The sequence below is a fragment of the Phalacrocorax carbo genome, chromosome 23, assembly GCF_963921805.1.
Source record: "Phalacrocorax carbo chromosome 23, bPhaCar2.1, whole genome shotgun sequence".
Lineage (NCBI taxonomy): Eukaryota > Metazoa > Chordata > Aves > Suliformes > Phalacrocoracidae > Phalacrocorax > Phalacrocorax carbo.
Window position 1 is genome coordinate 6,934,015 of NC_087535.1, and position 13,193 is coordinate 6,947,207.

General features: G+C 45.3%; 1 protein-coding gene across 1 annotated transcript in view; it reads right to left on the bottom strand.

Annotated features, from left to right (window-relative positions):
- KCND3 (potassium voltage-gated channel subfamily D member 3) overlaps positions 1 to 13,193 on the bottom strand; it is a 122,657-nt gene that overhangs the window by 5,611 nt on the left and 103,853 nt on the right. Inside the window, exons 3-4 of the mRNA XM_064471877.1 lie at positions 9,433 to 9,534; positions 2,548 to 2,640 (exon numbers count right to left, since the gene is read on the bottom strand). Of these exons, the coding sequence (XP_064327947.1) occupies positions 2,548 to 2,640; positions 9,433 to 9,534 (195 nt within the window). The remainder of the gene's footprint in view (positions 1 to 2,547; positions 2,641 to 9,432; positions 9,535 to 13,193) is intronic.

Here is a 13,193-nt window from a genome sequence, read left to right on the forward strand (position 1 = left end):
TGTTCCTTCCTTCTCACACTTAAGCCTTTTAACGTTATGTTCTTGGAGACAGAACAAAGCTGGTAACAACTTTATTGCTTTGATCTTTTGAGAGCCGAAGGCAAAGGAAAACAAAGTTTCAGCTGCTGATTCACAAGTAATGAATTGGAATTGTATTGCCTTTGGGTCACCAATGGATATGGGCTTTGATCGCACTCTGTGAAACCACAGAAGAAAGGTTTGGGTTGAAGGACTGGATTCGATGCTCTCAGCGTTTGGAGAAAACATGGCGTGTGAACATCCACGCTCACTCTGGGAGTTGGAAAAACCCCTCCTTTTGTTTGAACAAACTTCATCTGTTGTCTTGATGTGACAAAGTAACCCCTCATGGCAGCTAAAAGTACTTTAGGGTCACTTTGTCATCTCACACCAGATTTGTGAGCCGTTCACAGCCGCTCGACTGTAAGGCTGGAGGCTAGTGATGACCGCAGGTACCATGACAATAAATAATGTACTTTTAGAATCCTTCTGCTTAGTTTAAGGACGGGTGAATTGCCCATTGAAACAAGTTTGCAACCATGGTATTCCTCATTCCATTCCTGTAACTTGGTTACAAAATGACTCTTCAGTATTTAAAATTTCTTTTGCTATGATTTAAATCTTCGGGAGGAGAACTGTATAGTATACTGTATAGAACTGTATAGCTGTATAGTATTTTCATAGATTATGCGAACTGTAGAATTTCCACACAAGCTGACTGAACTGTTTTGATTGATAATATCAGACCAGAATCCAAACTTGCTATGTGATTTGATGCAACTTTGTGGTAATAACTGGCTGAAAAATGTGAGGGAAAACGTGTTAAATATTGTGCAGATTCTCCCTCTAGGTTTTAATCAAAATTCAGAGTATCACTGTTACTGCCATTCTTTGCTGAAAAAAGCCACCTTTGGAAGACTCAACCACGGAGACTCGCTGTCTGAGCAGGCTTGCGTGCTGGAGGCTGTCTAGCTTTGTTAGCGCGGCAGGCCAACACCTCCACAGGTGAGGACGTGCTTTGGCCGTGTCACGTCCAGCACCCCAGCTGGCTCTTTAGCAGCGAGCGACTCATGCAGCTCCCAGAGCCGTCCGCCGGCCCGGTGCGGAGGTCAGAACTGCCGTAAGCCTTTACAGAGTCAGCGCCTTACCAGGGCAGGCCCTGGAGGTAGGGTTGTCAGCTTTTGTTTGCTTCAGCCAATTGGTTAAAGTTTCCAAACAAAAGTATTCTTGAGAAATAGGGGTCATAGTAGTGAAGCTTTTAAGCGTAAAGTTATAAACTAAAGAGTCAGATTGTGAAATATCTGCTTGTTACGTAACATCCAAAATTGCTAGAAATAAAGGCAAGATGAGTCTTATAAAATAAACTCAGTAGCCATCGATACAGGAATAGTCAGTTCACTGCCCTCGGAATGGTGACCTTTATAGCTCGTCGTGAGAAACCAGCTGTACTCAGCAGGTCACTGTAATTAACCGGTCACCTTCTTCCAGCGTATCGCTGAAGGCTAAGTGGTGTTATTCCAGCATGAGCCAAACTATGGAAGTGAAGGTGATTTATCTAAAGGAGAGCTCTTGTAAGTCAGAAATCAAAAGTACATTTGATGATGGACGCAGATAGAACAAGGCATGAATATTTTAAGTGTTAGCCTCTCTTCATTCTTTCTAGAATGAATCACGGTATAGATAACTGCAGAACCTTTTATGTATACCTGGAAGTAAAGCGCGTATCAAATAAGCATCTGAAATGTTCCAAGAGACTTCTGCGTACAGCATCACTTAATAACGCAAAATGAAACTCTCACTCCAACACCTTGCAGGACGCAAACAGAAAAGCTGTCGCTACAGAGTCGGCTTGACTGGCTTTGAGATAAATTCCCTGCTCTCGTAACCAGAACTGTAGTGAGAAAAGATACGTGCAACCTTTAAACCCATTAAGAGAGTTCATCTGCTCTGTGCAGTGAAAAGGGCTAAAGGTTGGGGTTTTTTCCAGCCTGTTGGCACTGGTGACCCGGCTGTGGTTTGGGGTCACTGACAGCAGCTTCCTCCTCTTGAGGCAGCAGAACTGTCCTTTATTACTAATTAGCACAGGTGACGAGCATATGTGGTGCGACTCACAGCATAAGACAAACACAGTTCTTTCAGAAGCACTGAAGAAATTAAACTTAATGTACGCCTTGTTTCCAGGATCTCCCTAACCCCGTGCTGAAAAGATGTTTGCCTTCAAGTGAACTGGACTGAGCAACCTGCCATTGACTGTACAGGTGTAGGTGACTCTGGAGTAGCAGAGAATTGCATCTTTATCCCTTTGCACAGTAATTACTTTTTAAAAGAAGACAATGAAATAAAGTGTATTTATCCCATTGCCAAATATTCTTGGGAGCCTGGGTGTCAGCCCCCTCTGGCACAGTTTGTAGGTCTACTGAGTACATCTGAGTGCCACTTCAGAGCCTCTGCGTGCACGTCTCTTCCATGTGAAGCCCGGGCCAGGCACAAAGACCCAGTAAGATATAAAAGGATTGTGTTGCTACTTACGGTTGTTTTCTCCAGGCAGTGCAGCAGGTGGTGATGTTGGCTTTCAATTAAGGAGGTGCCTTTAGTCATATGCTGTTCGTCTTCAGTGGATCCCTAAATAGCCAGAAAAAAGGGAGGGGGGGAAGAACCAAAACCCAAACCAGGTGTAAAACCATGAAAACAAACAGAACTATGAGCATTAGCTTTCACAGGGATAAAAATAATTTCAGTGTTGCCAGCTCTCAGGTTTTTCTCATGACCCTTACAAGGTGACCTCATTTTTTTTTTCTTAATGATTTGGCTTGTAAACACAGGTGAGGAGCTTAGCTTTGAGTCAAACCCAGTGTGTTTCTAGCCATTTTGTATCTGTGGAGGGAGTACGGTTGACATTGGATGTCAAGGCTCAGGAACCAGAAATTAAAGAAAGGAAGGCACCTGTGCTGTTTCATTTTTCCAAAAGACATTAAGACTTTTAAGCTTGGCGTGACCTTTGGATGCCAGCGGATGTACCCTGAACTCTAGTCTCACTTCGGAGACAAAACACGAGGTGTCTTGCTTTCGCTGAGCCAAAAGCCTGGCCCTGCCTGACCTTCAGGGCTGCACAGAGCTGGGCCTGTTGGAACTGGCTTGTGTTATTGCTAAAGCCTCCTGAGTCATGGCTGCACACCACATCAAAAACTGTGAATCCAGGCTTCACGGCTTGGGCTTTGTAATGCTGTTTCTAGAGACAGGACTCCTGGCTCTGTCTCTCCTCTTCACGGACGCGCCCCATCGTTTTCTGCACTTTGCAGCGTATCAAAAGGTGGCTGCTCTTTCCCTGCGTCAGTGTACGTGGTTGTGGTGGGGAGTTTATAGCAGGTCCTGAGGACTGGGTTTGGTGCAAACTGAAGGTGCGTGAGCCCTCCTGTGGCAAAGCCTCTCTGAAAGGCAGGGAGAAGGGAGGAACAGGCAGGCACTGCTTAAGTAAGAGTCGATATATATAAATTATCCTATTCAAGCATATGGCAAACGAAGAAGCATTGTGCAGCAGTTGCAAAAGTCTTATGTTCACATGAAACATGGCAGCAGTTCCCTAGGAGGGTGAAGCTCCCCTCCGCTCTCGTTTCTTGTGGCTTTCACTCAGCAGGACGGCTTACTGTGATCTATGTTTCAGTAACGCAGTGCCCAGGAGCCCTCTGGGCTGACCAGGAACCCTCTGTACATCACTTAGCGCAAACACAGAACAAGGCAAGCCTGTTTCAAAGACCTCACGATCCAGATGCTTGACTCGTTGCACGGCAACACCTGTGCAGTTGGGGACCGGCTTTCCCCTGTGTACTCAAACTGCTGAAATGTGGCTAACAAATTTGTAAGCTAATTCAGAGAGCAGGGTGTGCTTAGAGTCAAGCAGGCAGCCTGTGCCATCTGGGAATGGATTGGGTACAGCTGAGAGTATTTAGGCTGAAAAACTATTAAAACGAGTGGTCCCTCCTAGGAGGGCATAGGCAGAGCTGAGGGGGATGAGCTGCTTGTGGCGTGCCTGGTTAAAGAGTCTGCGTTGGAAAGGCTTCTTGGGGCGCTCTGTTGGTTGTTCTCAGCTGCCGCATCAGGTATGTGTACGCGTGGTGACTGGGGGAAGAGACTGCTCGGCTGCAGTGTTATTAGTGGTTAGGATAAGCTACAGATCTCAGACTGGTCTCTGTGCTTTTGTTAAGCTGAGGGGCTTGGTCTGCTTGAAACAGCTGAAATAGAAAATGACTAAGAGGTTAGGGGCTTGTGTTCAGCATGCGTGTAATGTGCTGCTCACGCAGAAAGCTTGGCCTTAAGCATTCATCAAAACTTGGTCATCTTGTGTTGGGGGTCAGAAATCCAGTACTGTGTATTTTTGATCTCTGCGCTGTATTAGTGAATCAGGTGCTTATATTCCCCCCAAAATAGCATGTCGCTTACTCTGTGATCTGATGGTCAGATACGCCTCAGAAATGGAAGGAAAAGAAGAAGTAGGGGTTGTTTAGAGAGTTTCTGTGCTATTTGAGAGCCAGGATTATTTTTCTTCTCGCTTTTTCTGTTCTGTGGTGGTAGACTTTAAGATCTGGGTTGTTAAGGATGTTCTCTTACTACTACTACTTAAGCTCCTGATCTTGAAATTCACTGTGATTTCATGACACGTTAATCTGCATGTGTCTTTGATGACTAGTATTTTCAAAGACAATTACAGGCATTAAAATGGCAATTAGGTGTTGCAAAACATTTCCCTGTGCCCTGTAAGTAAAGGGTGCCTGGTGTCTTCTGTAGTGCCTAAATCTGAAAGTCAAAAATTGATGCGCATGGCTTGAATCTCTACTTAGACATGAAACAGCAGTATCTAACTGTGCAAGAGAGAAAAGGGGTGGGATGGGAGACATGGCAGAACATCTTGGCAGAAGCGCCAAGGCATTGGCTGTTGCTCTCAAGGGGGTCAAATTCAGCTGTGCTTAAAGCATTGCTTTTAAATACACCCATGTGTCCTAGTGATTCACGCAAATGCGTGTTCTGGATGCCTTTTCCAGGATGGTTCTGTGATCCTTAAGTGAAGGAATAACTCTGTCTCTGACAGATGCCAAAATGTAGCTGAACTGGTACATTAAGAAAGCTGACTTAGTGTACACAGAACTAATGGATTCCTACGGGAATGCATCTCAGGCAGGTTATGGATTTTTTTGTTGCTGTTGTTTTGGAAGATGGAGCATTCCCCAAAGTATTTTTAGAAGCGGCCAAAAAAAAAATCAGTTCAATTTTTCTTATTAACAATCCTCCTGGTGAGCTAACACATCAAGCAGGTCCTGTTTGTACCCTGCTGAGATTACTGACTCTGCTGAAGTCTGTGTTGGAATATTTCCCATGGAGGTTCTTGCGAGCCCTAAAGCAAATACGATGCTGCACTAAAACACTGGAAAAGGAGAGAGAAAGAGCACATATTGCAAACAGTAACTTTTTATGAGGATTTGCTTGAGAGGAGATCTAAAAGGCATCTGAAAGCAAAGATGGAGCTTCCATACCTCTGGCAGGAGACCTAAGCCAATTGTTATGTTTTGGCAGCACAACTTAGTCTCTCCCTCTGCCTTCCGCCCCGAGGCTAGGCTTGCTGCTGGTGGAAATGGATCGAGGGGTGGCAGTGACCAGGCATAAAGTGTAGCATCAGCGAGTGTGACTCGTACCTTATCTTCCTTTCATTTTTTCTAAAGTCAGCTCAGTGTTTTCAGAAACAAAGAGCATGCGACCACTGACAGCACCCTAGCCTGCAAGTTAAGAATGAGATCTGCAGGAACTACTGCCCTGGGGCGGTGAGAGTGCCAACATCGCACAAATGCTTGGTGGTCTGATAGCAGTGTTGCTGAGGAACATATACTATAGAGATTGATTGCATCAGTGGTACCTGCGTTACTGCAGGCAAACAAAACCTGTGTCTTCATTAGAAGAGTCTGGCTGTAATGGGAAAGCTGGTGGGGGGGAAGGAGAGGAGAGGGTTTGCTTTTTGAGCTGGGATGCCAGTTTTGCAAGGGTTGATGCCAGCTACCATTCAGTTTGTTCTTGGAAGACGTTCAGTGAACTGCTGGCTGCTTGGAGGGAGACTGAAACACACTGTAGCACCAGTTCTGAAATTCAAAATGCTTCCACTTTACGTCTTCTACTTAGTGCTTCATCAAGCAAAATTGGACACTGGTGAACCGAGGTGAGCTGGTCCAGTGGTTAGGCTGTCCCTTCCCACGAGAATGGCTATAACGCTTATCTATGGCTAAGCAGCTTCTGCTGGTGAAAAGGCCTCACAACCTACTGTTCCTAGGATATACACCTCCTAGCATTTTAGCTAAAAGGGAATTTCAGCTAGCTGTACAAGGAGATTAACGCTAAGAGGATATGTAGGCTGCTGCCATGGGAAGAAGCTCACCATCCCTTGAGCACTTCTGACATAAAGCCCACTAAAAAATCTCTAAGTGAGAACCAAATGGTCTGAGTACGTCATGTCTAGATGGCAAATGCAAAATGCCACAAATCCACATGTTCCTGAAGCAAGAGTCTGTATTCTTGCTAGGAGCAGAACTCCTTCCTGCTGCTGTCCTTGGGTAAATCTTTTTCTTCGCTTTTTCTCTACTTTGATGCAAGGCTACAGGCTGAAGACATGCTGTTCCCTTGAAAGATGGTTCAGTGCATTCGTTCTGGTGCTAATGAAAGGACGTTCTGGCACATGTTCCGGAATCTTGAAGTCCTTATTTCTCAATTTATTAGTTTGACTGCAGAGCCGCAGCCAGGATACTTTCTGGGACAGTTGTTTTCCTTGGGTAAACCCTCAAGGTGTCAGACAGCAGGGCAATCTGCTGGGTGCTTGTAAAACAATTATACATTGATCACAGTACTGTGTGATTGCTAATGATGGGAGTGATAATATCTAGTCATGGCCATATAGTAATTGCAGTTGGAATTACTGCTGTGTGACAAACAGCCCTATGGCAATCTGGCCATGTGAAGTCCATTAAAGTTAGTGTGAGTCCTGGGCAAGGTATCAAAATGGGATGTGTATCTGACCGATGCAGCAGTTTGATACTAATTTGACCGACAGATATGCACAGTGTGTAGATGATGCTTTAGTCCCCAAATAGCAACTACAGAAGTCGCATTCCTTCATATTTTTACAGCTTAAAAAATTTGGCTGGCTAGACTATGCTGTCATTCACATTTTGTACTCTAAAGGATAGTTTGTTCTCCTGCCATAAAATGAAAGGACATAAAATCTTGCCTCGTGGAGTTAAAATGCTTGTGTATACCTTTACAACAAAGGGCGCTCTGCATTTCTGTAACTAATCAATGCCACCACCTGTGGTTGGAGAGACATGTCTCGGTTCTTGGCTCAGCTATGAGGCTAGTCCTCAGGTAGTCGAAGATCGTTTCCTGGTCGTTGTGCAGGTGCCAGGCATGGCTTTGGCAAGTGTCCTGTTTTAGTAAATTATATTCCCGTTTGTCACGGGTGGATGGTAATTCTTCCTTCCCCATACCTTCTGCTTCTGATGAGTTTAACAGGAAGTTCTTTAGGGTGGGGATATTCTCTTACAGGGTGTGAATACAGATGTACACAATATGAAGTGCTTGTCAAGGTGGGATTTGTGGACCTTATTGGGCTGGGGGAGGGGGTGTCATGTCAGCATTTAGAGCTATAAGCCCACCAGAAGGCGAGCTGCACCCAGAAAGGCTTGGGAAGACCTGCTCTAGGTGCTGCTACGTATCTAAATTTAATTATTAATGGGTAAAAAAAAGTCTTTAGAACCTCTTTAGACATGTTTTTTTTCCTTCCTGTGTCTGCAGTAGCTTTGTAGCCAACAAAATGACCCTTGTACTTCTTTTTAGGCAGGTGCCAGGAAATGAGCCCATTCAGCCAAATATTTCTCTCAGCCTCATGCATTTTGGACTTAAGCATTGGTGCGTCAGCTGCTTTTCTGCGAGTGGTCTCGGCAGGGAGTTTTGGTTGACAAGAGAAGTGAGGAGATTCTTGTTGGGATGACAGGCTGGAAGATCAAGTGCAAACTGAGTGTCCCTGCTAAGCTCTTCTGGCATTTTTAAAAATTAGAAATCTAAAGCTCAAAAGGAAGTTTAAAATTTGTGGTCAAATATTTGCGTGTTCCTGGGTAACGAAATAGCAGAGTCTCAGCTGAGCCGGCATCCCAGTCCTGAGCCTTTCCTTTCTGGGGATAAGGCTCTGGACTAGGTGTGGCCAGTCTTCCTGGTCTCTCGTATTCTTGAGAAAGAAACTCTTCTTGAACTGCTCAACAGCAGCACATGGTTCAAGAAACAGATTTTCTGAGTGGCGCTGCCATTCGCAGAGCAGGAGACAGCGTTGGGAGTGTAGCCAGAAGGATCAAACTTGTTTTGGAGGGGAACACAGAAACTGATCTGAGCATCCCCTTCCAAATCTGTACTTCACGTGAAATGCTTTTGTAGAGTCAGTTTAAAAACTATTCCGGTGGCAAAGGGCCAGATTCCTCTATCTCGGTCTGCGCCGAGTAGCATCCTACATGCAAAAGAAGGTGCTGCATAATTTCCCTCCGTGTGCTGTACCCGCTGAGCTTGGGTGGGGGTGGGCTCAGGCCTTAGTGAGCAGCTTTCACCATGAGCTGCAAAGGTTTTTCAGCTTTGATTTTGCAAATGCAAGGATGTGTGCCAGGGGAAACAGTAGACATTGGAAGGATTAGGCCCCAAGTAAGGATGCATGAACAAGTGCTAGGTGGCTCTGGTGGCCCAGTTAAGCATTCTTCATCTCGCTCTTTGCTCTCCATGTGCACAAAAGGCTGATTTATTTGAAATGAAATCCATGAAATGTGCTAATACCTGCTCTGGTGTTGATCAGGCTTAATGTAATAACCTCCTCTCATTTTCGCTGATTCTGCTGAGCAATCTGACGCACTTGAAACTTTTCTGCTCATGAATATCTAGTATTAGCCTCCAGAGGCATTTCTCTTAAAAATAAACTCACCACCAAACTGCCTGAAGCAGGAGCTAGGGAATATTTCCTGACCTGGTGGGCATGATCAGATAGTCCACACTGGAGAAAGACTCTTGAAAATAAATAACTGTATGTTGAAAGAGAGTGGATATTTATAGCATGGGCAGGCCCTGGGTGGTATAAATCAGTACGGCTCCATCGCACAGAGGGCTTTGAGGGACCTGTGAACCTGATCACTGCTGGAAGGTCAGATGCTTTCCTAGCTCAAGGAGGAGCCCAAGGCAGCTTTTTCCTCCCATCCAATCTTGCAGCTGGATTCCAGCTGTTCCCTCCACAAGGCGCATATTGTACACTGGATAATGAGCAACTAGGTGGTAACGGAGAGAGAAGGGGAGGGGAGCAGGAATAGGGAGCTTCTCAAACTCTGGGGAAGGAGATATTGTCTGTGCACTCACCGTCAGCTCGAGGGCTTCGTTCAGGAGGCCGTTGCGCTTGCTGTGAAGGTAAGCGTTGGAGCTGCCTGTCTTGGCCACTCGAATCCTTGCAAGCCGGGCTTTCTGTGAAGGAGGCAGACAAGCTGAAGTTATACCTTGGCACACCAAGTGTACAGGCCTGTGCTGGCAATACCAGGAGGAAGGAAATTCCAGGTTCTCCTTGTACCTGAAAAAGCCTGGGGGTGAAATACAAGGGGTGTGCGGACAGGACACAGGGCTGTCTCTAGGAGTCAGATGAGTATGTACATCTGAAGAATGTGATCTGCCGCAGAGCATTAATGGCCTTTCCAGAGAGAAGAAATGAGGCCTTGCAGATCTGTTTATCCTTTCAGAAGTTAATAGTAATTTTTTTTTTTGGGGGGGGGGGGTGAGACGCACAGCAACTAGAGATGCTGTTCTTGGCCATGTTCCTGGCATAGGAGGACCATACAACCATTTGTGATCTAGCGCTCTGCACGTGTGCTGCTTCCACGGCTCACCTTCTGTCTAACAAGCTTGGTTGTTTAATCCTCTCTTTATCTTTCAGCTCTGTGCTCTGACATCTGTGTTGTCACTTGCTCTGCTTGTACTGCAGCTAGCACGGTGACACCGGTCCTCGGTGACGGTGGGGATGCCGCTGCGGTACAAGTGGCTGGTAACAGGTGTTCAGAGGGAGGAGAGCCGGGGGGAGATTTGGTAACTTGCTCCACTTACTAGTCAGGTAGCCTCGGTTGTTAATTAATATTAGGAAATACTAATGACAAAGTCAATGTCCATCATCCCGCAGTAGGGAAAGGCACCGTGTTTGTCCTCGCCTCTGCAGTGGCAGTGCTAGTTTATTAACTTTGCTATCTGATATTATAAACTCTGTCCAAAAATATGCATCTCTCTACAAACTGACAGGAGTCACTCTGCAGCAACGCAGACGTTCAACTCTTCTCATTTTTTTTATTTATCCCCGGCTGTCTTGACCTCCAGGTGGACAAGTTAAATGATAAAAACAGTCAAGAGTAACGCAAGCAAGAAAAACTAATAAGGCCCTCTTCCTTTTTCATCACACAGCTTTTAGTCTTTCAGTTTTTCTTCTAAATTGTTGCCTGCTTCTCTGTCAAGTGCTGATTTGCCTTTTTCTTCTCTACTGTTAATTTATGACTCAAACACCATTAAAAGTAAATACATGAAATAGCTGTGGCTATTAAAAAATAATTACATTGTGCTGTATTTTAAAATGCTGCATAATCTTTTAAATAACATGGAACTCGTGATTTTCCTTTCTAATTAGAGGTTCTAATGGGTATACGCTGTAGGAGGAGTAAAGCCAAGAGGCAAATATCTGCAGTGGGCCTAGAGAGTGTAGTAATTCCAGGAGCTCTATTACCGTAGGTGTGCGAGTGACTCTGGCCCTCAAGAGTTGAAGGATTTGTTTAACCTTAAGAGCTTCCACTTACAGCTTCTCCAGCAGAGACATGTACAAGAGACTAGTTTGTAGCTTTAATTAGGTGACACAGACTATGACCAGTCTGAAAAATAGGTCGTCTTTTGACACCCCAAAATGGGGACATCCAAAATTGACTTTCTTTTGCGTACTTCACCTAGATTTCATTGTCCCACTTGAACGTTAAGACTCCAAGTCAGTATGTGAGGGTGAAATCTCTGACGAAACCTGCTTTGTACCTGGGCCGAGGTCCCTTGCAGGGCTTAGCTGGTCACACCGTGAAAGGGGCGTGAGTTGTATTTGCAGGACATAGACTGAGGATACAAGAAGTAGGAGTTGGACTCGATGATCCTTGTGGGTCCCTTCCAACTCAGGACATTCTATGAAGGAAACGAAACCGAATCTTCATTTTTTTCTGAAGACTATCCCTGTTCTAGGCCCTGAATAAGACTGGCCTGAGACTGACTGTAATCTGGAACAAAAAATGCAGAGACTACTGTTGAAGATGCATTGTGGGGAGAGGGCAGGGGATAAGGGACTGAGGGATATTCCGTTTCCCAGTTACGTGGCATTGTCTGTATGTTCCTGTTAATTACATTTCCATTAAATTATTTCTTCCACTTGCAAGGATATGGCTTTCCTTACTTTTTGCAATGAACTTACTGCTTCCGTAATCAGGATTGGATGTTGGATCCAGTGATGGTCTTTGCAGTGAGGCTCTCGAGGCAACCACACAAGACTTCCGTTTCTTTCTGTCCTTGACAAAATATCAGCCCCTTTGCTGAAGGGAATACCAGAGTCCCCCAGTTTATCTCACCTATAGCAGGAAAGGTTTCATCCTCACCTTCAATCAGTTATTAAAGTGAATTTAGTCTTGGGCTCTTCTAACAACCATTATTCCCTTTGCCTCCAGGCTAGCAGGGGATCAAATATTAATAGCTGTACTCCATGTGGACTGGAGCTGGTTCGTTTCTGAGGTCTGTTCTTTTTTATTCTTTGAAACAGGGCCACTAGCTATCTAAATAATTAAGCCCCATAGCTTTTGTAGTTTAGAACAGACATTGTTATTTTAAAAAATGTCAGTGGGACAGGACAGAAGTTAATCCTATTCTTCTCACACAAAAGACTGTCTAGGATAGTCACATCGCCTAACACTGTGCCCCGATCATGATTAAATTTGGGAGATATCTTGATTAACTCAGCTAGAGAGGTTAATTAAAATAGGTGCCTAAAATTGGTTTGGCCCTCCAGACAGTTTCCCACGTTGGACTAGAAACATCCATAGTTCATGTTTTTATGTGACAGTCTGTGTGTAAATGTGCATTGTTTGGAAAGCATATCTGTCAAGTGACCCAAGCTTTCCATGGTATTTAGGTACACGTCGTACGCTTACGCAGGATGCGGTGCTTTGACCGTGCCTGCCAGTAACATGGTTAAGTGCAGCAGAGTGCTCCCCTCCGACATCTGCAGCGGAGGTTCGAAACGGGTTTATACGACCGAGCAAAGCGGGCTGAGGACGTGAGGGGTGCTGGGCTGAGGTTACAGCGTGGAGGCAGGTGAAAGCTGGCCGTTTTGGAGGAGTTTGGTGTCATCTGTCGGAATGCATCAGCCTGGCCTTGGTCGGCCGGTGGGGCTGTGCTTTGGCAGATCAGGCGAGGAGTGAATTACAGAGGCAAAAGCCTTGAGCTTGGGACACCCTACGCAAGCTTTGAGGCAGCAGTGTTTGGCAGGGAGCCGTACTATGTACTGTCGCGTATTTTGCTGTCGGAAACCTAGGCTGATGGGGTCTTCCAGATTCTGCCAGTTTTTAACAAGCGTGGGTATGCTTTTGTCATCCGTGTCCTGCAGAGCTTGGTACTTCTGGTCTGCAGGACAGAAGGCAGACAAGTGGACGACTGTTTCGTCTGGCCATCTGCTGCAAATGTCTTTTGGGGCAGGGGGGATAGCTGTCTTCTGCCTCTTATCCCACAAATGCGACAGACCAAAGGTCATTAGGGCCAGGCCTGAGATCACTGTTACTGAATATAACCCCTGCACGGAGAGTCTAAAAAAGGAAAAGAAAACGGCACACTGTGTCTGCATGTAGAGTGGTAAGAGGAGTTGCTAGGAAACGACAGGATCTCAGAATGCATATGACCTAATCTGGAAGATAATTTATATGATGAAAATAATAATACTAATGACAGCCACTTACAGGTTAGAATGATTAATTTGGTTATCTTGGAGCCCACGTGTTCCTGAGAGCAGGATGGAAGGCAGGTCTCAATAACTTCTGGCTCCTTACTGCTTTTTAAGAAACTGGAGACTC